Genomic DNA, 24,013 nt, shown 5'->3' on the forward strand with positions numbered 1-24,013 from the left:
TAAAATTATTTTTACTCAGATATGATGAATTAGTAACACCTGCTGTTATTGACAATTTTTCTCATCTAGTGACCAAACACCTGACAAGAAACAAATGAAATAGGGAGAGATTTATTTTGGCTCGCCATTTGAGGGCCTACGGTTCATCATGCTAGGGACCCCAGTGGCATGTGGTTGCATGGTGGTGGCAGGAGCTGATGGTGGCTGCTTGCTCACAACTATGTGGATTCACAGGAAACTGAGTCTGGCAAGGAAGTGGGGCAAGTCTATAAACCTGAAGACCCGCCTTTAGTGACTTATTTCCTTCAGTGATACTTCACCTCTTAAGGGGTTCCATACTCTCTCCAAATACTCTACTGACTGGGGACTAATTCTTCAAATACATGGGCCTATGGGGGCATTTCCTATTCAAAGGGGAGTGCCTGCTTTAAAAATGTAGACATACTTAGCAGGAATAAGGGGAACAGTAGTTTGGTTCATTTCAGCAGAAATATGTGTATATGTATATATGTGTCTGTATTTTTATTGTCCCCCAATGTACTCAGTTTTTTAAAAAAAAATATTTTCGAGGCACATAGTAGGCACTGAAAATACTGTAGGATATTATCTTCCAAGCTGTCTCCAAGAACCACACTGGCACAGCCCTGGCATGGTAACACATTCTCAGCCACTTTACGACTTTGATGCCAGAGGCAGACAGAAGCTCAAGGGAGGCAAGCGCACTCCAGAACCAGTTCCTATGCTAACTCTCCGCGCGAGCTGCAGTTGCTATGGAAACGGCGAGAAAAAAAAAACAAACTGGACTCCCCGCGGACTTGGCAGGCCCTCACAAGATACTAACGGCGGCTGGAGGACCGGTGCTAGGGACGCGCGGCCTGCTAGGGTTTCACAGAGGTGCCCCCCAGCGCCTGCAACCCGCCCCGCCCCCACCTGCGCCCCTCCCCCATCCCTCCCCCACTCCCGCGAGTGTCGGTAGGTACCACTGCGAAGGGCCCACCCGAGCCTCACCGCTGGGCGGCGCTGGCCAGACCAGAGTGCCGGGGTTTCTGACTCGGGAGTCTCCTCTGCTATCTGCACAGATTACTTAATTTACTGATACTGATTTAGTCTGTCAATAATTGAGGCTGGCTTAAAACTTTCCATGTAGTCCAGGCTGGCCTCGAACTCGAGGCAATACTCCAGTCCTAGCAGCCCTAATTCTAGGATGACAGATGTGCATCACTGTGTCCAAACTTCTCAATGCATTTTTAAGTAGTTTGTTTTCCTCAAAGGAGAAATCCCCGCAACCTTAACCCGGATCTTAATGGCTTTATTGGGGCGGGGGTGGGGTGGGCGAATAAGCTGGTTTTAGAGTGCAAGACAAGGGAAAGAAAAAAAAAATGAAGCAGTTGGGAGAAACAACACAGATGTGATGTTAGCACTGAACCTCGCCATGCTAATAATGTGCGCTTGAGAGCGTGTGCGTGTGCGCGCGCTTAAGTGCGCGCTTCCGCCGCTGTCCCTCCTGTCCCAGCTCGCGCAGGGGTTTAAAGCCCGGGCGGTGCGAGTTCCCAGGCAGCACACCTGGGCGCTGCGGGGCGGGAGAGACAGGTGTGCGAGCCTGAGAGCGCTGATTGGCCGTCTGCACCGCGCCTTACTTGAACTGCTACCAGCAGGGGCTGGCCCCGCAGGGCTGGCCCTTCTTCACCTGCGAGTGGCTTTTCCTTGTCTCTGCAGGAGGCGGTCCACGAACTGGTGTTGCAGGGCGGTGGAGTGCTAGCGGGTCCGGTGTCCAGCAGGGAAGATGAACGGCCCCAGCCCCAGGTCCAGCCACCTGTCGCAGCCAGTGGTGAAGAGCGTTCTGGTGTACCGCAATGGGGACCCTTTCTTCGCCGGGCGCCGTGTCGTCATTCATGAGAAGAAGGTGTCCAGCTTCGACGTCTTTCTCAAGGAAGTGACAGGCGGCGTGAAGGCGCCCTTTGGGGCGGTTAGGAACATCTACACCCCGAGGACGGGCCACCGCATCCGGAAACTGGACCAGATTGAGAGCGGGGGCAACTACGTGGCCGGGGGCCAGGAAGCCTTCAAGAAACTCAAGTGAGTCAGTGTGCCCTGGGCCGCGGGGCGTGGTTGATAGGCTGCCTTCTCGTCTAGCGAGGAGCTGGCAGTTGCCAGCTGAAACTGGAGAAGGAATTTCACTCCAGTAGCCGTAGGTGCAGATTTTAAATGGCTGGCTAAACAGTGTAGAAGCAACAACTTTGTTGGGTTATTTTGAGACAGGATCTCTGTAGCTCCAATCTGAAACTTACTATGTAGATCAGGCTGGCCTTGAACTATCTGCTGTCCTTCTGCCTCAGCCTCCCAAGTGTGAGATTACAGGCTTATTCCAAGTGCTGGATGCTCTGTTATGATTTTCCTCCTCATTGTTTGAATTCCTTCATTGCAAGCAGAAAGCTCACAACCAGGTGCTGTGCCCTCTTCCCGTGTCGTAAGTCACAGAATGCTTGGACAAGTCCACTTTTGTGTCTGTGTACATCTCTCTCTAGGACCCACAGGCTGCTTTCCAATAGGAAGCACCTCCACCGTCTTTTTCTGTGAATTAGCAACAGAGCTTAAGGTCTGTGGAGTGAACTAAGATGGACAGACTTGGCTCATCTTTGAGTACTTTCCACCTGTACACTGATAATTTTAATGTAAGTCATAAGGAGATAGGAACAATAAGAAAAGAATTGAAGTTTATGTGCGAGTTGAGAGTTGTCAGGAGTGGAGAGCATAGTTAACTCTCTACATTCCGTGAGTGTTTTCAGGCTTTACTGATGCATATTGGTGAATCAACCCATTTCCATGATTTCCAGAGTTGTGAACCATCACTACAAATCCATTTTACAATATCTCAATCACTCTCCTAAAGAAACTGACACCTCCCAACTTTCTCTCTCTCCAGGCATGAGCAAACCATTAACTCTTTCCTGTACTTATGGTATAGAATAGTACAGCACGTGGACTTTGTTCTGTTTGCCAATGTAACACTTTAAACAAGGTTTATCCACAAGGTTTATCCGCTGTAGCACGTATCAGTGCCACTCTACAGTTGAGTAGTTGTCCATGATATGACATCCATTACGGAGATGATGGATTTGAGCTGTTCACTTTGGGGGCTATTATGAATAATGTTTCTGTGGACATTTGTTTGCCACTTTTTATTTCTCGCTGTATCTACCAATGGAATTATAATCCTATAATCCATAGCTTTAAAATAGAATATTTTAATTTAAATTTATCTTGGGCCCCAGACAGCAAATAGTTAAAAATATTTACTATAAATCTATTTCCTGTGATTATTTTCTAATTGTATGGAAACATTTTCACCAAAATACTGAAGTTTTCCAGTAGTGCCCTTGCTCACCTGGCTTGTATAAGCTGATCTCTAAGGGGCCTGCTCTCTGGGAATGGAAACTGTCTTCTTACAAAAGACAAGGGGGTACTTCTGAATTTATTTTTTTCTTCTCTGAAACTTCCCTTAAGTGTGATTTGTCTAACTACAGAAAAAAAGAGCTCAATGAAACACTGTGTCTAAAAGAAATCTAGAACTGTTTTTGTTTTGTTTCTTTGAGAAGGTCTCACATAGTCCTGGCTTGTCATCTACCCCATATATATCCAAGGATGACCTTGGAACTCCCACCTTCCTGCCTCAATCTCCAGAAATTTAGTTCAACCAGAGGACTTAGACTTAGCTAGCTTCTTAGATCTGCATGTGGGGCAAGTGTTTGGAATCAACCAATCAACGGAGGAGTTCAGTTGGGAGAGAATGCTACATAGCATTCACAAAGTCTTTGATTACCAGAACCACACAGAACCAGCTGTGGTGCACACATCTGTAACTTGACCCTTTAAGAGGCAGAGGCAGGAGGATCATAAGTTTACGGTCATCTTCTCCTACACAGGAAGTTCAAGGTCAGGTTGAGCCTTATTATCTTCCTGCCTCTATCTCTCAAGCATCACCAAACCTGGTTTTATGTGGTATTGGGCTAGCCTTAGACACACGAGACCCTATGTTAAAAAAATAAAAAGGTAAAAACTAGGCTATGAATGCATTTTGTAGATGCTGCTATATTTATAAATATAAGACCTCTCTCTATGGCCAGTATCTTGCATTACATCTGTATTTTAAATTAAATTATTTCCATACCTGGGTGTAGTGGGGCATGTAAGCCTAACACTTGGGAGACAGAGCAGGTAGATCAGGAGTTTAAGACCAGCTGGGGCAGAGTAAGTTCAAAGCCAGCCTGGGCAGTGTGAGCTCCCATCTCAAACAACAACAGCAAAACAACAAAAACATTCCACTTAGAGACAGAACACTTTCATGAGGATGGAAATCTGGTTTAGATTTTGAATAGCTGAAAGCTATAGACTATAGTCATTTATGTCCCTCTTTGTAGGTGTGTTGCTACCAAATCAGGATGAAAAACTGCAGCTTTAAGACAAACAGAACTTGCTTTTCAAACCACTTTTTATATGCATATAATGGGTCTGCAGTGTTAATTTTTACTTTTAATTCACACAAAGAAACACAAAAACTGAGTTTGTTACTGAAGTCCCCACGGTTAGTTTTCCATGCTGAGATTGGTGTTCAAGTATCGGTTAGTATTTATCTATGCTTGTCGGGATAGACACAAAAGATTTAAGTGCTGGATGTTTGAAGTTTAACATTGTATGATTGTATAACAACCAAAGCAACTGACAGAACAAAGGAGAGTCTGAGAAGTGCTGAGGATCATTCATGGGTTTTCACTTTGAGCCAACATAATGTTGGAGAAGACAGCAAAATACTTGTCAGAAAGTGATGATCGATTTCCTGCTGGAACGTATTTCACTTAGACATTTCTAATATCTTTTGACACTTTCTCTAAGGTTCAGGTAGGTTTTAAACCTTTCTTTTACAGTACTTTTAGACAGCATTTTCTCAAAACTTTTCTTGGGGCCAAGATGAGATGGTAAAGGTGCTCATGCTGCAAGCCTAATAACCTAAGTTTGACCCCTGAAACCCATGTAAAGGTGGAAGGAAGGAGAGAACCCATTCTATGGAATTGTTCTCTGACCTCCACGTGTGAGTTGCAGCATGTGCATGATCAAACACATATTTACAAGTGCACATACACATACCTCTAAAACTATTCTCATATGTTTTTGGAGTTGTTTCACCTCCGTTAACCCATTAGGTCTGAGACATTTGGAGTATAAAACAACAGAATGTTTTTGTCTAGATGGAAATGCATCCAGGAAATTCCCAAAAGACCCATTTCATTGCTGAGATCAGTTTTTCACACTGTCTCACACAATTGCTATTTGCATAGGGAAATATAGTTTAAGTTCCACATCAGTTAACATTCTGTCCGATAAAACCAAACAGCATCAGCCAGTGGTGAACCCAGTCCAATAGCCAAAGTTAATTCTAATATATAAACTTGTAACAATTTATTGCATTCACTATTATTGTCTGTATGCATATGTGTGTAGGTGTGTGCATCTTGCAGTGTGAGGACTACTTTGGGAAGTCAGTTCTCTCCTTCCACCATGTAGGTCATAGGGATGGAACTCAGGCTTAATGGCAGGTGGCTTTACCACCTGAATAAATTCTTTTTATTGACAACTTGTCTGCTATAGTAGTTAAGATAGTTGAGTCTCTAATTTAGGGTTATAAATTAGAAGCTACATTTATACTTTTATATTAAAATAATTACTTAGTATATTTATTTCAAAGATAGTTTGGGAAGCATTTAAACCTGGAACTAGATCACACTGATGGGCTAATCCCCTGAAGCTGACAAAGACAATACATTTTTGGTTGTGTTTAGGCAACAGCCACTAGTTAGTATCAGTAGTGGAAAGAATTGGATAATAAGAGTCTCAGAGGTTAACTAACTCCCGCCCCATCTGTTTGTAAGCTGATCCAATACCTAAACCACTCTAAATGGCTGGGTATTTCAGTGTCACTGGGAAAACTACCCAATTTTTTCCCAGGTTTGACTCTGATGCCTCAGTCTGTCTTTTCCAGACTTTCACTATTTCTATTTCCCTAACTTTTGTAATTAATGCAATAATAGAATTTATAGAATTCAGAGGCTGGAGTTACATTAAATAGCTAGAGAGTGAGTCAGTTGGTAGAGTACTTGCATGGGTGGTATTTGAGCCCCAGCACCACATGCAGCAGGTGTGGTGGCGTGTGCCTGTAATCCCAGCACTGGGAAGGGAGAGGCAGGAGGATCAGAAAGTCAGGGTCACTCTTGGTGACACAGTGGGTTCAAGCCTAACTTTCAGTATATAAAACCCTGTCTCTAAAACAAGAAAAATAATGGAAGAAAGCAGGAGAGTGGTAGGGTTAGGGGGAGGGGGAAGGAGAGCGGGAGAAGGAGAGTAAGTCCAGAGTGAGAAGCTACTATTAAGGAAGAAATGCTTCCTAACCAGGCAGATGCTTCAGCTCTGGCTGGTGAGGCTGTGTGCACACTGTCCTCACAACACTAGTGCCTACTGATTTCTGCTTCAGGCCTGTACATTTCCTATGACTGGTGACTGTTTACTAACGTTTAAACATTTTATTAACTGACTTCAAACCTGTAAAAGTGACCCTCACTTTTCCCTTCTAGTTACTTGGACATAGGAGAAACCAAGAAAAGACCAATGGAAGCTGTTAATACTGAGGTAATGCAAATTCCGTTTTGAAGGGTTAAATTAATACCATTTTTCAGTTGTTGTTTCTTACAGTATGTCTGACATGTGGCCAACACTCTAATGGTAAGATATGAATCTTAAATGTATGGAAGGGGCACTAAATGTTTTGAGGAAAAAGTTGTCCTTTCTTCGCTGGACTATTTTCAGAAATGAAGAGCTATGCCCTCAGGCATGCAGGATTGGATGAAACATTCTCCCAGACAAGTCTCCCTTTCAGTGTGAGGGGATTTTGAGTCGTGATGAATGAATCTGTTCAAAGTTCACAAGGAATCCTGCTTACCTCCTGACATACTACCTGTCAGAAACAGCTAGGGCCACACTTCCAGCCTGAGGCAAGCAGTTGCCATGTTGGATTTTCTGTGTTTGGTTTCTTTGAGGCTGGGTCTCTCTCTCTACATAGTCCTGGCTATTCTAAAACTCACTATGTAGACTAGGCTGGCTTGAAACTCACAGAGATATGTATGCTTGCCTCTGCCTCTGGAGTGCTGGGATTAAAAATGTGTGTCAGTATGCCTGGCTCAAAAATATGTCTGTTTTATTTTCACTGTTTTTTTTTTATTGTGTCAAGGATTAAATCCAAAGCTTTACACATGCTAAGTAAGTGCTCTGCTACCAAGTTACACTCCTTGTCCGTATGTATGTATGTATGTATGTATGTATGTATGTATGTATGTATGTGTGTTTTATGTTGGAGGCATGGTCTTCCTAAGCTTAGCCTCAAGCTATTGTAGCCCAGGCTTCCTTTAAATTTAAATTTCTGTTTGGGCTTCTAGAGTATCTAGGATTATAGATGTGAGTCACCAGGGCTTTTTGTTTGTTTTTGTTCTGGGGATTGAACCTGGTACCTTGAACATGCTAAGCAAACATTTTGCCACGGGTTACAGCCTCAGTTGCTGTGATGTTTGAAAGCCACCTCCAATATGTCTTAACCTTCTACTGTTCAGAGTCAACAGACACTTACAGGGAGGTTGGAGGTGAGCCCTGTGAACCAGATAACCAGAACACCATATTCTAAGTGGCTTCTGAAAGCCTGGTAGAACTTCTAGTAACTCTATAGCATGTATTTCTTGGTTTGTAGGTGAGAACAATAAAAATTGAAGCTAAGATGATGGACTGAAGCACTTCAGGGAGGCAGGGAAGGATATAGATCACACTGAACTCTGCCCACCAGCCCAGGCAGACACTCTTCCCACTTGTGTTCTTCAAATTCAGTGCTGCCATATAGAAAAGCAGTTCTTCCCATTCAAATTCCAGACCTTGGAGAGACTGTTTACTGCTCACCCCTTTCTCTCTCATTCTACTTAAGCATGCAAGAAGGCCAATGAGATATCCCCAGGAAAGTCATGTAAGGTAAAAACTCTAATTGCGCAGTATTTGAGGAATGTGAGGTTACATTAAATAATCAAGGAGTATTCACCAAATGGTTTATGGAAGAGGTGCTATTTCCAGGTCTTGTTTAAAATAATATATTGTCTGTCTTTTTTGTTTTTCAATGCATATCACATTAATTATCTATGAAAAGTGGTGGGCCTTAAAGCCTAAAGCAGACAATGGTATACATCTTTCTGGTTGTGTTTATATTATGGATAAAGAATGAGCTCTTGTTAATAGTTATCCTGAGTGGAAATAACAGATTAGTGGAATAGTTATGGACGTGAATCTGTACACACTTGTTTGAAATAGGCCACCTTGGATGCAATTGGTGCTGGAACATGGATGTCTGTGGTAGAGTTTGAGATGTGTGAATTCCTCGACAGCTTAATCTCCAGTCTCTGTAGTGAAGCTATTAAACCCAGTAAAGTGTGAAAGTATTGAATCTAGTAAATTATAAAAGCATTGAATTTAGTAAAATGTAGCTGGTGTGCAATAAGTTAATTGAGAGTAACTTTTCCATACTGCATGGTGCTCCATACCCGTGATCCTAGCACAACAGAAAGATCTGGAGTTCAGGGTAATCCTCAGCTCCGCAGTGAGTTGGAGGCTAGCTGGGGCTATATGAGATCTTATCTCATAAAACCAGTGTCAAAGTCAAAATCAAAAAAAAAAAATAACAAACAGAACCAAAATACCACAACTATCTTTAAATCTAGTTCCAGGGAATCCAAATGCCTTCTTGTTTCTGCAGGAAACACACACACACACACACACACACACACACACACACACACACACACACACACACACACACAGTTCACATGCATACATGCAGGCAAAACAATCACATATATATATATATATAAATAAATATAACTAGAAAAGTAAATATCAGTCTAATTGTTAGTTCTGTAGTATGACTATGTGTGTGGAGGATGCGCATGCCACAGTACTTACCTGAAGGTTAGAAGACACCTTATGGGAGGGGAGTCTGTTTTCTCCTTTGTCCTTCTACCATGTGGGGCTCGAGGCTGGAGCTATGCTGTCAGGCTTTGACAAATGCCTTTATCTGCTGAGCCATCTCACTAATTCCTATGATTTACTTTCTGTGGTTTCAGTGACCTAGCAAGTTCTAAACTGTGTGAGTACACTAGTGATACCTTTCCCAGGGTATCCACGCTGTGTATCTCACTCCTGCTGGTCAGGAAGCTGCTGCTTTGATGTTCAGATTGACTATCTCACTATTTCAGTGCTTATTTAACTTAATAAAGGCCCCAAACATGCAAGTAAGAGTGCTGGGAGTTTACTTATGCCAAGGAGAAGCTATAAAGTGCTACATTAAATGAAAATGTAAAAGTCACATAATTTTTTGAACATTACTTTCCTATGATTATTACTTTCTTGTCCCATGTCTGGGTCTGGTACAGTCTGTGTGTTTTCATGTTCTTAGGATGTCTTAGAATCTACCTGATTTGTATAAGCAGAGGGCAGGGTGGGGGTGGTTCTGGATTTGTAGGTTTCCCTGAGACTCCAACTCTCACACATGCAAGTCTTGCTGTGGGGAAGGAGTTCTGTCTTCCACACATGATTTATGAACAAACAAACTTCTGGAATTTAGTAAGTTTGTAAGTTAGAAGACTAACTGTGTTCAAATCTTGTAAAGGAATTTGGAAGCCTCTCACAAAAAAGTCTGAACCCTCCTCCTTTTATCTAAGGTGGAGTTTCCTTCCAGTACTCAGTGTCCGCTGAGAATACACTGCACACCTGCAGAACCCATGCCTGGCCACTGCTGGAGAGCGTACGCATCAGCCATGGTTTGGAACCTGATTTAGAGTACACAGAATTTCAGAGTTTAGAGTTGTTCCAAAGGGAAACTTCAGTAGAGTAGTGACACAAAAATGCCTTTTCAAGATGCATCAATCAGTATGAAGGAAAAAAAAAAACCTGTGTATTCGAGGAAATTTCCCTCAAGCCTGAAGTCATTCGCTACAAGTTTGCAGTGATAGCATTGTACACCAAGGCACCACAGCAGCTCGAACTCCAAAGCACTTGGGATATCCTTGGAGCTGTGTCCAGTGTGGTGTTTAAACTAAATGCTTCATGGCTTTGCTCTGTAGGGATTTAGAGTCGGATAAGAGCCAGAAATAAGCCAACTGTGTCACTTACTTTCTGTGTCCTGTGAGCAGATATAGGAGAAGGAGTAACTTAAGGGGGTTCATTTCACTTTACTGTTTTAGAGTATTCATCCATCATGATGTAGAAGGAGCGGGTGATTCTGTGACCATGGGGACGTGAAGTTGGGGTTCTCACCTCCTCAAAGCTCATGGGACAAGAGCAGAGCTCAGCTGTAAAGCTCAAGACACACCCGTCAACCCACTTCCTCTAGCGAGGCTCCACCTGCTAAGGGATTCACAGCCTCCCACAGCAGCACCACCATCTGGTGACCAAGAGTCAAACACACAAGCCTGTGGGGGACATTTCACATCCAAACCACAGTAGCTATGTTCTTCCAGGGGCCTGAGTACCTGGCTAGAGGTATGCCTAGAGGCCCAGGGAAGTGCAGGTGAGGTTCAGTGGGTTGGAAAGTGTTATATTTAAAACACTTTTATTTTGGGCCTGTTTCTCTTAGATTAAGATCTTAAAAACAGGTCCGGGGATTGGTGGCAGATGCCTTTAATCCTAGCACTCAGGAGGCAGAGACAGGTAGATCTCTGTGAGTTCTAGGCCAGCTTGGTCTACAGAGCTACACAGAGAAACCCTGTCTCGAAAAAGCAATACATAAATAAATAAATGAAAAAATAAAAAATAAAAAAATAAAATCATAGAAGAAATTATTGAATATTTATCTCTGACAGAGTCAAAACCTGTATTTGGAAGAAAGTGAAAATTGGCTTGGAAGGATGTGAGAACAAGGTAGTCTTGTCAGCTTGCTTCAGAAGACATGTATGCAGGAAGACGGCCAGCTGGGAATTAGCAGGAAGCTCACTGTCTTCCACACTGTGTGCAGTGTGTCAGGGTTCTGGCTGTGCTGACACAGCCTTCTTCCTACCCACACTGTCACACACCTTTGCTGCTTCCATATTTTAATTGCTAAATCCCCCTTGCCTCACGGTCACTCCCAGTGAATATTCACTAGGTAATCCAGAATTGGCCTCGGCCTTCCTTAGATCCTCCTCAGATCCTGCATTAGAACCCAGGCCCTAAAAACAGCCTCATCCCTGTTTTCAGAGTCCTGTGGTTTTCTCAAGGGCTATCATTTGACATACCAACTCCAGTCCAATCTTGTTGCTTCTAGCAGACTTCACTGGTCATCTTAAACATGTGCATTGGAACTTCCTGTTAGACATTTCTAGGAAGCCTACTAATACCTTATTGTACCTGCTGGTGATGGCTTTAATTCTCTTATAGTTTTGATGTTCCTCATTGGCTAAATAAAGTAGACATGTGTCTGCTGTATGAATATAATATTGCTCAAGTAGCTTGAAAGTTTTTATGGATGCCACTGGCTTAGATTTTGCTGCAGGTAAATGTCTTCTACATTTATTTTCCCACCAGGGTGATCTGGAGTTCCATGCAATGAATACAACTCACTCTACAAGAATTTACTGTGTGCCAGGCATTGTGATTGCCTCCTGAGCACCAAACTCAGTCCTGGTTGGCAGAGCTTACTTTGTTTAGCCATGTTCATCTCTGACATGTTGATTTTAATTCTATTAGTGTTGGCCTTTGCTGTAAAACTTGATGTCAAAAGACTTCTTTGGTAAAGAACACATTGGGCTAGAAAAATAGTTTTGGCCGGGCGGTGGTGGTGCACACCTTTAATCCCTCGGGAGTACTCGGGAGGCAGAGACAGGTGGATCTCTGTGAGTTCGAGACCAGCCTACAAGAGCTAGTTCCAGGACAGCCTCCAAAGCCACAGAGAAACCCTGCCTCAAGAAACTTCCCCCCCAAAAAAAAAGAAAAATAGTTTTTGAATTTTTAGATTTAGATTAGGTTAAATACATTAATTATATTATATTACATTATACTATATAGTAATGGAGCTAATTTTCAGGAGCAATAAATACTTGAGTCCTGGAAATTTGTACAAATGTCCGAAGGTTATAAACATGTAAGGTACTGGTTGGATGTGATGTGGATCATGTTTGGGCTGTACCCCACCACAGGCTTCAGAACACCCAGTGTTCTTCCACAGGTCTCTTGTGATTTCCTGAAGACAAATATACATGTTTACTCCTTCTGGCCTTATTACCTCTAAAGTATTAGTTGAGTGTATGGCCTGTCATGAGTCCTTATGGCTTTTGTCTGTTTAGTATGACATCAACCCAGAAACAAGATGTTCTCCATGACATCCACATAAAGCCCCTCACATGCCAGTGGCTTTTACCAATGATTTATGGAACTGGAGGGCATTTTTTTTGGTTGTGTAGAAATTCCAGCTGGAAGTTACCATTGCACCCGCTCTTCTTTTTTTATTTTTCTATTTTTTATTTATTTTACATACCAACCCCAGTTTCCCCTCCCTCCTCTTCTCTTGTCCTCTCCCCACTTCCTTTTTACCCACCCCACCCCATCCACTCCTCATAAAAGGGTAAGGCTTCCCATGGGAGTAAACAAAGCATGGCATATCAAATTGAGGCAGGACCAAGTTCCTCCCCCCTGCATCAAGGCTGAGTGAGGCATCTCACCATAGGGAATAGGTTCCAAAACTCCAGGTCATGTACCAGGGACAGATCCTGGTCCCACTGCTAGGGACCCCAAGGACAGACTAAATTACACAACTGCCATCCACATGCAGAGGGCCTAGGTTGGCCCCTAGGCTCCCTACCTGTTGTGATCTAGAGTCTTTGAGCTTCCATGAGCTCCAGTCAGCTGTCTCTGTGGGTTTTCCTATCTTGGTCTTGACCCCCCCCCCTTGCTCATATAATTCTCCTCCCTCTCTTCAGCTGGATGTCCAGAGCTCGTCCCAGTGCTTGGCTGTGGATTTCTGCATCTGCTCCTATCAGTTATGGGCATCAGCCCTTCTTAAGACACGACAGCGCAGGCTCCACCTTTGCTCACAATTCTGAATGAACTCTTTTGTTGTCTCCTTCCTCCCATCGTTTTCCTCTTATTTTGAGTTCCTACTGATTTGAACACAGAATAGTTTAGGGCTTCATTTCCTTACATGTATGATCAGTAAAGACATTTGTCATTTACTGTTATTTGGTGTATGTGTGGGGCAGTCAGAGGGCAATTTGCATAATGTGGTTTTCTCCTTCTACCATGTGGATCTGGGGGATTGAACTCAAGGCCCTTTATCTTATCTGTTGAGCCACTTCAGCAGCCCAGCAAAGGTAATTTTTATTCTCATCCCCACATTTGCATTTACTTTTTAAAAATGAAGGTTCTATTTGGGCTCTCTCTTCTTTTTGTTTGCTAGTCCTAATCCACTGGTGGAGGTGCTGGTCAGCAAAAACACAAGCAAGAAGAGAGAGGGTTTGGCTGGTCCTTCTCCAAGTGGCCTACTCATGAATAAGTGGTGGTCTGTACTTGGGAACATGGCTGCATTGACAAGCCATCCGTCAGTTAGGAGCTGAACTTTAGACCCCAGTGAAAGTCTTCTAAGGTGTGGCAGTCCCCAGTTGGAAAACCAGGCTGCTGAAGCCTCTTGAATATACCCACCTCACTTTGGATTTTTCTTTATGGGGATTTGGGTAAAGCTTAGTCATGTGGGGTACCTGGGGGTACCAGGAGGAAGGAGAAAGGAAGAAAGACTTGAAACTGAAAAACTTTGCCTTGCTGAAATGTGTGTGGGGACCTGAGCTGTGGTTCAGGTCACCTGCTTAGATGAATGTCCTTCAGATTACAAATATCACTATTGAGACTGGACTGGTTCTGTTTAATCATTAGGCATGATCTCTAATGAAATATACCATGAAATTGCTCCTTAAAGTGCTTTGGCAGGAACTGGGATTCTAGACATTAAGCTGAGTATACTTATTAACCACGCTGTGGGAAGGTATGGGGACTCTGTGCCTGCGCTCACTAATTGTTAGCTTGAATATTCCGAGTTCTCAGGGGAGTTCAAAGGGGCAGCCCCTAAAGGGTTAAATAGCTTTTCCTTTAACTCTAGGAACTCATTCCAGATGATTGCAGCAGACTCTGGTGTACTAATTTATTGAAGACTAAAAGAAAGGAGCCCACTCCTGTAAATTCATCTCACAGTGATGGGAGCCCCTCCGCACCTTCTGTGCACCATCCCTACCTTTCAGGAGAACTGCTCCACGAGAGGCACGTTTGTTTTTATAAGGACAGCCAGTTCAACTCAGGCCTCATAATTCCAACACGTGGATAACTTTGCCACGGCTTTGCTAAAGAACAATTGGTTATGCTGTATTTATATTTTAAAATCATATTTATGCATTTTGTGTGTGGTCATGATGCTGGTATGGAAGTTAGAGGATGACATGCAGGAGTCATTCCTCCCTTCTCCTGCCCTCCTCTCCTCCTGCCCCCTTTCCCTCTTCTTCTCCCCCTTCTCTCCTTTCCCTTCCTCTCCCCCTCATTTCCCTCTCTTTTCTCCCTCTCTTTAGATGAACTGGAGATTAAATGGAGGCCCTTGTACATACTAGGCAAGCATTGCACCACTGAGTTACAGCCCTTCCCCATTTCCTCATGTTTTTATTTTGAGACGGTCCTGCTAAGCTATGCAGGTAGGCTCCTACTGTCTCAGCCTCCGAAGTAGCTGAAATTATAGGCTTGGGCCACCTTGCCCAATTTCATCTTTTACACCTTTTTGTTTATTTTTTCTTTTTGCTGTTGAGCTCTCTCTCTCTCTCTCTCTCTCTCTCTCTCAAACCTGCCAACCTGGAAAATACTAGTTCAATGAAAAAAGCCCACCAGTAACTGGGTTTGATCAGTGCAGGTGTCTGAGACTTAAAGTATTTCCATTTAGACATGGTTTCATTGCTACCCATGAAACTGGCAGACATGTGTATTAGAGCTTGTATTATTCTTATATTAATAAGTTGTTCTAAGCAACAACAGAAATTCAATGCATAAGCATTTAGATTACTCACTCCCTAGTTTCTGTTTGTCCTCCTGAGATCCTTCTGTCCTCTGGTGTGATGCTCCTTTTGGCTTGCAAAGGGTATACAGCCTGCAGAGGTCCCTACCCCAGAAAAACAACCAAGGACCCTATCTTCAAAGTAGCAGGGCATATACCTCCATGTGCTACACAGGACAAACTCCATCGTGCTGCAGCACAGGTCCGTGGAGGGTGGCTTTAAGGGCTAGGTCACTGACTTCCATTTAGTTGGTTTCATCACAAAGTATGCAGCTGTGTACCTAGTGTCTGGCTTGGTCAACAGTGAAAATTCCCACATACCATCATGAGAGACTCCCTTGTGAGCAGCCAGCTAGATCCAGCTCAGATATCATCCCATGATTACATAGTTTGGATGTTTGTTTGTTGAAATAAAGTCAATCTCAGCCCACCTGCTAGCTGGGGGCAGAACACCAAGTGGCCTGAGACTGTGGGAAAGAGACAACTGAATTGATTCAGCACATTTGCTGCAATGCCTGATGTTCATTGGGAAGCTCTCTCTCTAGGAAATTCAAAATTGGAGCCTGCATGGCTTTGTGCTTCTCCCCTTCTAGCAGCAGACATTGGTGAGTTTCAAATATTCATGAGCCTTCATGGCCATCCTTGCTGGTTCAGATCCCACACTCTAATGTAATTGGTTTACAAAGTTTTAGAAAACGTCATGGAGCAAGTGTCTTTTTATGTGCCTGGCCTCATGTGAGTTGGATTTACGATGATGGAGGAGGCTGGCAAGAGTCCAGCCTTCTCAGCTGTCTCAGCAAGGAAGACTTCCACTGCCTGAAGGAAGACAGTGTGGTGAGAGTCAGAAAGAAAGTGCGGGCTGCTGGAGGGCCACTGCTAGAGGCCAGGGCATCCTCAGCAGCTCCCTTGATGAGAGGATACCTTTGTTGAATGCTCTTAGCAGAGTGAGGAAGAACACTCAGGTAGAAGAGGCATACTCTCCTGGACTGAGGCCTGGGAAGGACAGAGCCAGCCGGTGGGGATGGAGTGGTCTGAGAGGTAGGGATTGGGAAATAGGAAGGAACCAACTGCAATATTAAAAATATAAATTAAGCTGGGCGTTGGTGGCACATGCCTGTAATCCCAGCACTTGGGAGTCATAGGCGGGTGGATCTCTGTGAGTTTGAGGCCAGCCTGGTCTACAGAGTGAGTGGCAGGATAGGCTCCAATGCTACACAGACAAACCTTGTCTCCAAACACACACACACACACACACACACACACACACACACACACACACACACACACATATATATCAAAGCAAAACAACAAAATACCTTTTTCCTAAAGCCATCTAGAAGCTGTTGATGATGTTTTAGCAGGGAGAGGACACAAACTCTCTTGTCACTGTTGTGGGGCTTGAGGCCAGCTTGATTCCTCAGGGATGAATTAGGTGCTCCTGAGGGCTGAGCTGATGGGGATGGAAGCAGGGTTAGATTCTGAATTGCTTCTGGTGGTAGAGTATAAGTTACTGTCATCATTGCTGGGACAAAATATTTGATGAAATTAATGTAAGGAAAGATAGTTGGTTGTGGCACATGGTTTCAGAGTGACAGTCCATCCAGGCTGAGAAGGCATGCTGATGGAAGCATGAGGGGTCTGGTTACACTAGGTCGGCAGTAAGAAGCAAGACCAGGCTATCAAAATTCAAGGCTAGCCCTCTTCCTCAAGCAAGGCTCCTACAGATTTCATAATCTTCCCAGACAGCACCATAAGCTGGAGACTAAGTGTTCACACACATGAGGGGACATTTGCAACAGGTAGTAATGAGGAATATTACGTGGATGCTTCTTAGGTTTCTGACCTGGGGAACTGTTAGCTATTTTCCTACATTTTATTGGAAATATCTTCTTTTCTCATACATATTCTGATTATAGTTTACCCTCTCTCTACTCTTCCCAGTTCCTTCCCACCTCCCTTTCCCTACACATACACTCCCTTTCTGTCTCTCATTACACAAGAGCAGGCTTCTAAGAGATAACCAAATATATGACAAAATAAAACATAAAAAGATAAAACCCAGCATATCGAGGCTGGACAAGGCAACCCAACAGAAGGAAAAGAGGCCCTAGGGCAGGCAAAAGAATCAGAGACCCACTTGTTCATACATTCAGAAGTCCTATACAAATACTAAGCAGAAAGCTACAGTAAATGCACAGAGGACCTCGTGTAGAACCGTGCAGGCCCTGTGCCTGCTGCTTCAGTCTCTGTGAGTTCACATGAGCCATGCTCAGTTGATTTAGAGGGCCTTGTTCTCCTGGTGTCCTCCATCCTCACTGGGTCTTTTACTCTTTCTGCCTCCTCTTCAGTGGGGTTCCTGAGCTCTTGGAACAGCTGTGTGTTCCAAGGATTCTCTCTCCATGTACTGTCTGGCTGTGGTTTCTACATCTGTTCCCATCTGCTGCAAGAAGAAGCTTCTCTGATGATGGCTGAATCTATGAGTGTAGCAGAGTATCATTAGGAGTCATTTTTACATTTTATTGATACTTTTTTTAGTGTGCGGGCTATTTTTGTCAACTTGACACAAGCTATAGTCATCTGAGAGAAAAAGCCTTAATCAAGAAATGGTCTTCATGAGATCTGGTTGCAGGTTGTAGAGCATTTTCTTAATTAGTGACCAATCCATTTGTATGTGGGGCCACCCCTCGGCTGGTGGTTCTGGGTTCTAAAGAAAACAGACTGAGTAAGTTGTAAGGATCAAGGTGGTAATCAGTACTCTTCCATAGCTTCTGCATCACCTCCTGCTTTGCTTAAGTTCCTATCCTGACTTCCTTCCACAATGAACAGTGATGTAGAAGTACAAACCAAATAAACCTTTTCTTCCTCAAGTTGCTTTTGGTTATAGTGTTTTATCACAGCAATAGTAACTCTATCCCAAGACAATAGATATACAAATCGTGTTTCCATTCATAGATACAAGGGGCACTTTTTATTTGTATGTTTGGGACAGGGTCTCTCTATATAGCCTTGGAACTCACTATATAGACTGTGATGGCCTTGAACTCATAGAGATCTGTCTGCCTCTACCTTCTGAGTGTTGGGTATCACTCTTGCTATTTATTTTTTATAACAAGGACAGATTGATACCAACAACTACACTAACTACTGGAATCTCAACTATTGGAGGATTTGCAAGCTCGGGACTTGCTATTAGTGCATGCACATTTCTGTGCTATGTATTTAGAATGCTAAATCCTTTACCTGGATTACCCAACTGAGACTTAATAGCAGCTTTAAAATGAAGGGGTTGTCACCATTCCTATTTTATGAAGAAGCTGATCCCACAGTGGAGGGACCTGCTCATTACTATGGGAATTGGGTAAATGGCATTGGGTAAAGGGAAGCATTTCCAGCCAACTAGGGGAATTTAATTGAAGGTGATCACTTACAGTCTGTTTGCTGTGGAAGGAGTGCTGACTGCGGTGAAGGTTTTTAAAACATACCATACATGATTTTATGGTAGAAAGAAAATGTACAAAGAAAACTGAACATTGGCAAGTGAGTCTAGACAGGATATGGTTTTCTTTAATTACCTCAGTGCCCTTCTTTAACAAGTTGTTAGTGACAGAGTCTTGCCTTGGAGTTATTTTAGTTGTCTTCTTAATTGGCTTTTTTTTTTTTTCTGGCCGTGGTTAATATTCCCTGTAGGACAAGATATTTATGTTGAATGTTTCCACTGCAGTCTTTGAAATGGTTTTGGCATGGCTACCTAGAAAAGACTCCCACAAGAAAGTGAAAGTATTTTCACATGGAAATTTACTACTGAGTGTGAAGAGATTAGGGACAGGGATATCTATCCAGGAACCACTGAGTTGGTTTTTCATGTTACTGTCAAAGGGCCATTTGGCTACTTTAACTCCCTGACCAGATGTCCAGAATAGTATCAGCCATATTACCAGGGACATAAAACAAGTGCAGGGCTGGAAGAAAAGATTGGGGAGGACCATCATGAGCTGCAGAACAGCTAACTTCCAGCCCCACCTCAAAACCACAGTATCAGTTCACCTCTGTTGTGGTTTGCATGTGAAATGTGTCTCACAGGCTCTGGGGTCTGATTGCTTGATCCCGGCTGGTAGCACTGTTTTGGGAGGTTGGGTACTCTGAGGAGGTGGAGCTTTGCTAGATGAAATGAGTCACCAGAGAATGGCCTTGAGGTTGACTAGTCAGGCCTCACTTCCTGTCTGCTCTCTGCTTCCAGACTGCAGAGGCAGTGTGATCAGCTGATCCTACTATTCCTTCCATGTTTTTCTGACTCAGTAGACTTCATCCTTAGAATTCGAGCAAAAACAAGCCCTCCTTTTCTTGAGCTGCTTTTGTCATAGCAGTGGGAAAAGTAAGTAAAGCAGATGCGATGTCTATTCAAGTACAAAGTGTGTTCAGATGCTGGAAACCAAAATATGACAGGAAGTGACTAATATTCTCTGATGGTTCAATAACAGTGTATCTTCTTTCTGTCAGAATCAGTGCAGCAGGTCTTCATACTCGGACAATTGGCTCATCCTCTTCTTTGAGGTCACCTGAAGTCTCATTCTCTTGCTCTCTCTGGCCTCTCTTCCTTAGCTCCTCTCTCCTCTCCTCACCATTCTTTCACCATTCCTTTCCTCTCTTCTTTTTCCTCTGCTTCCTTTTCTCCCTTCCCTTTCAGATCAAACCTACTGTGTATTAGTATGCTAAACCTCACCTTTGGGTGATATCTATTTTTTTCTGTCCCGTGTTAAGGTTTTTAAACCAATGTACTAAATTATAGGTGTGACTGTTATTACCTTATGAAAGTGAGTGGGATAAAGGGAGATGGGCTATCTGATGTAGATAAGTGGTCAGCACACTGGAGATGGGCTCATGGCTTTCTTCCCTGATGTCCATTCTTTTAATTAGTACTTTACAGACTTAGGGTTTTAAATAGGGGATTCACCTGGATTTTTGTTCTGAAGAGTCCTGAGTTAACTTTTTATCATTGTGTGATTGAATTGTTAAATAAAGTCTGTCTTTTCCTCAAGACCATAAACTCCAAGGGTTTTCGACCACCATACCTTTTAATGTTTATCTCTGTATCGTGCTGGAATCTAAAACAGATTCTGTCACAAGGATGTATGTGTATATATTTGAAAAAATAATAAATAATGAACCATACTATTTTCCTGATATATGAAGATGGCTGTAGTCAGTTTGGGTGTATTTATTATTTATTCAGGCATTCCAGTGCCCAGCTTCATGTCAGCTGAGGAGGGAGTCTCAGTTGAAGGATTGCTTAGATCAGATGTGTGTCACCCTTCCAGGGTGGGGACTGACTTCTGACTTGACTGATGATTGGTGTAGGAGGGCTCAGTCCCTGTGGGTGGCACCATTCCCTGGGCTGGAGCTCCTCAGCTATATATGGAAGCGATGCATGAACCACAGAGTAAGTTAGCAAGCAACATTCTTCCATGAATTCTGCTTCAACCTCCTGTTTGAGTTTCTGTCCTGACTTCCCTGTACAATGGGCTGTAACCTGTAAGCTGAAAGAAATCCTTTTCTTCCCTTCAGTCAGATATTTTATCACAGCAATAAGAGATAAAGGTAGAATGCCCAGTTTTTAGGATTGAATCATAAAACACCCCAACACTTAGCATAAATAGCATTGGGTTTTGTTCATAGATCCCGTGTGTGAGGGATTCAGAAAGGGTACAGAGGACATGGCTTTTCTTGCTTCATGATATCTAGAGCTTTTAATGAGATACTGGAAGGCTTCATGCTGAACTTTTAATGAGATACTGGAAGGCTTCTTGCTGAGCTTTTAATGAGATACTGGAAGGCTGCACACTGTACTCGTCTGGAGCTAGCATAGCTGTGGAACTGATGCTGGCCATTGGGCTTGTTATTCCTCTCGCGTATTTCCTGTGTGGTTCCTCTTTGCATGGTAGGTTGATCATCATCACAGAATGGTTATGGAGTTCTCAGCTTGGCGAGTAAGGGAGAAGGAGAGTCAGAGATGGAGAGAGAGGACACAAGCCCTCTTCTTTTTCTCGTTGTTCCCATGTTTTCATGTTACTGGTTGTGGTAGTTTGAATGTAGCTGGCCCCCATAATCTCATAGGTGGTGGCACTATTAGGAGATGTATCTCTGTTGGAGTAGGTATAGCCTTGTTGGAGGAAGTGTATCACTGGGGGTGGTTTTGAGGTTTCCTATGTTCAGGATACTGCCTGTTGTCTGTTATTACTCCAGCACCATGTCTGCCTGCATGCTGTCATGCTCCCTGCCATGATGATATTGGACTGAACCTCTGAAACTATAAACAAGCCCCAATTTTACCATGGTCATGGTGTCTCTTCACAGCAATAAAAACCCTAACTATGACAGTAGTTGGTACCAAAGATTGGGTATTTTGTTGTAATAGGTCTGACCATGTCTTTGTTTGGAGTGATATGGACTTTGGTCCTTTGGGTTAGGAAAGGAATGGCATGCTTTAAGTGTTGCTTAATGGGCCATACTTGTAGGAGCATGGAAGACAGTGGTGCTGAATGTGATTTGATGGACTGTGGGGTTTCAGAGGAGAAGAATGTTAGTATGTTGCCTAGAGATTGTTCTTGTGATATTTTGGTGAAGAAAGTGGCTGCTTGTTGACCTTGTTGGAAGAATTTGCCTGAGGCTAAAGTGAAGACTTTTGGATTAATTCTGTTGGCAGAAGAAATCTCAAAACAGCCTAGTATAGACTCTATTGTGTAGATATTAGTAGTATCTCCAGTGAAGACTTATAATGGAAAGGATCAAGCTGAGCAGAGCAAATTATAAAATGTAAATTTGGAGGAGAAAACAGAGTGCCAGGAAGTGGAATGGAGCTGAATTCTGTGTTTGAGGAGATAAACAGATTAAAAAATGGAATAAAGGGATGTGTGACCTCAGGGCAAGATCTCATCCAGCTAAGTTTCCAACTTGTGAAAAGAAATTAAAGGAAAATTTAGAGCCTGATGTGGTGTTGTATACCTTTTGTTCCAGCACTGGGAAGGCAGAGGCTGGTGGATCTCCGAGTTTGAGGCCAGCCTAGTCTACAGATTCAGTTTCAGGACAAGTTATTGCGTTTGCCTCCATGTCTAAAGAAAGCCTCTGAGGCCAGGCACATGTCCCTGAATGGAGGCCTAGTAGTGAGGCCAATGTGTGAAGTTGTGAAGTTGAACCCTGAATAGCCTTGAAGAACCCAAGATGTTAGAGATACCAGAGTTATAGGATACCTGCTGAGGAGGGCTGCTGACAGGGAGTGGAACAAGCCAAAGAGAAAGAAGTGTGTTACAGTCAACAAAGTTGAATGGAGTTGGAGATCTGAAGAGTGTTTCAACATCAAATATGAAGGTCCAGAGTTTGGAGTTTGCCCAGCTGATTTTCTTTTCTTTTTTCCAGTTGCATTTATTTATTTAATTCATGCCAGGGAAAAACTATAGGATACTTTTGGCATTAGAAACATGTTAGTGAACTGACAAATATCTCATCTTCTATGCTGGCACATGGCAATGGAATGTGACAACAGATGGAGCAATCCCGAAGTTACATGTCACATCTTCAATGGATTCTTGCTGTTTAGAGGCGACATGCTTCTTCATGTGCAGATAGCACACTAAGCCTGTAGCACAGCTAACCTCTGCTGAGGAAAGTACATAGCGCAGTCTGATTTGTGGCAATGCCTCATGTCCTGGTGGTATGTGGATGACTGGCAGAAGCTATGGTTATAAAGGGAACAGGTGTAGGGCTTCTCTCTGGTGTGAATCCTCTCATGAGCTAGCAGATTGATTTTATGGCTAAATGGCCTTCCACATATATTGCATGTGAAAGGCTTCATTCCCTTGTGTATCACTGCCCAGCTGGCTTTCAGTCCTGCTTTGGTCTAGTCTTTCCTCACTATGCTCCTTTTCCTATGTTTTAGAATGGTAATGCATATCCTGTGCCATTGTATGTTGGAAGTATGTGACCTGCTGTTTGATTTTGATCTTTAAAGGTGATTACAGTTAAGAGTTTGCATGAATCTCAGAAGATAGTTTGAATTTTGGACTTTTAAACATTGTTGAGACTGTTAAAGACTTTTGAAGTTGGACTAAATGCATTTTGCAATATGATATTGTTATATATAAGCTAATGGGGGCCAGGGAGTGGGATGTGGTAGTTTGATTGCAATTGGCCCCCATAATCTCATAGGGAGTAGCACTATTAGGAGGTGTAGTTTTGTTGGAGTGGGAGTATGGCTTTGTTGGAGGAAGTGTGTCACTGTGGGGGTGAGCTTTGAGATTTCCTATGCTCAGAATACCACCTAGTGTTTCAGTCGATTTCCAGTTAACTGCAGGATGTAGGACTGTCAGTTATTGCTCCAGCACCATGTTGGATTGTATGCCACCATGCTCCCAGTCATGATGATTATGTACTGAACCTCTGAAACTGTAAACAAGTCACCACAATGCACAACGAAATGTTTCCTTTATACGTGTTGCCGTGGTCATGGTGTCTCTTCATAACAACAGAAACCGTAACTAAGACACTGGCCTAGGCTGCTTAGAGTGGAGGGTGGAAGTGTTTAGGATCTCAGAATATAAGACAGGTCATGATGATTATAAACAGACAAAATCAATATGGAAGCTCCAAAAGACTGCTTTTAGAAGGGGTGGTTAGCATTGTGTTTGAGTGTGGCTCATTGCATACTGAAGGCTAGTGAAGGGAGTGATGTGGGAGTCTCGTGCCCCAGGGGAAATGCTGTGTCTTCCAGTTACACAGGCAAGATTTCCTAGAATGGCTAGCATTTCCATAGCTATTTAAGCAAAAGAACGAAGCTGTTTGGAAGAGCTGGAGATGGAAGAGGGCAAGTGGCCATGGGGCAGTGTGCATCTT

General features: G+C 43.2%; 1 protein-coding gene across 1 annotated transcript in view; it reads left to right on the top strand.

Annotated features, from left to right (window-relative positions):
• LOC100770382 (doublecortin domain-containing protein 2) overlaps positions 1–24,013 on the top strand; it is a 187,551-nt gene that overhangs the window by 28,351 nt on the left and 135,187 nt on the right. The window contains exons 2-3 of the mRNA XM_027409331.2: positions 1,717–2,076; positions 6,624–6,678. Coding sequence (XP_027265132.1) covers positions 1,784–2,076; positions 6,624–6,678 — 348 coding nt within the window. The 5' untranslated portion in view covers positions 1,717–1,783. The remainder of the gene's footprint in view (positions 1–1,716; positions 2,077–6,623; positions 6,679–24,013) is intronic.

Source organism: Cricetulus griseus, chromosome 3, assembly GCF_003668045.3.
Source record: "Cricetulus griseus strain 17A/GY chromosome 3, alternate assembly CriGri-PICRH-1.0, whole genome shotgun sequence".
NCBI lineage: Eukaryota > Metazoa > Chordata > Mammalia > Rodentia > Cricetidae > Cricetulus > Cricetulus griseus.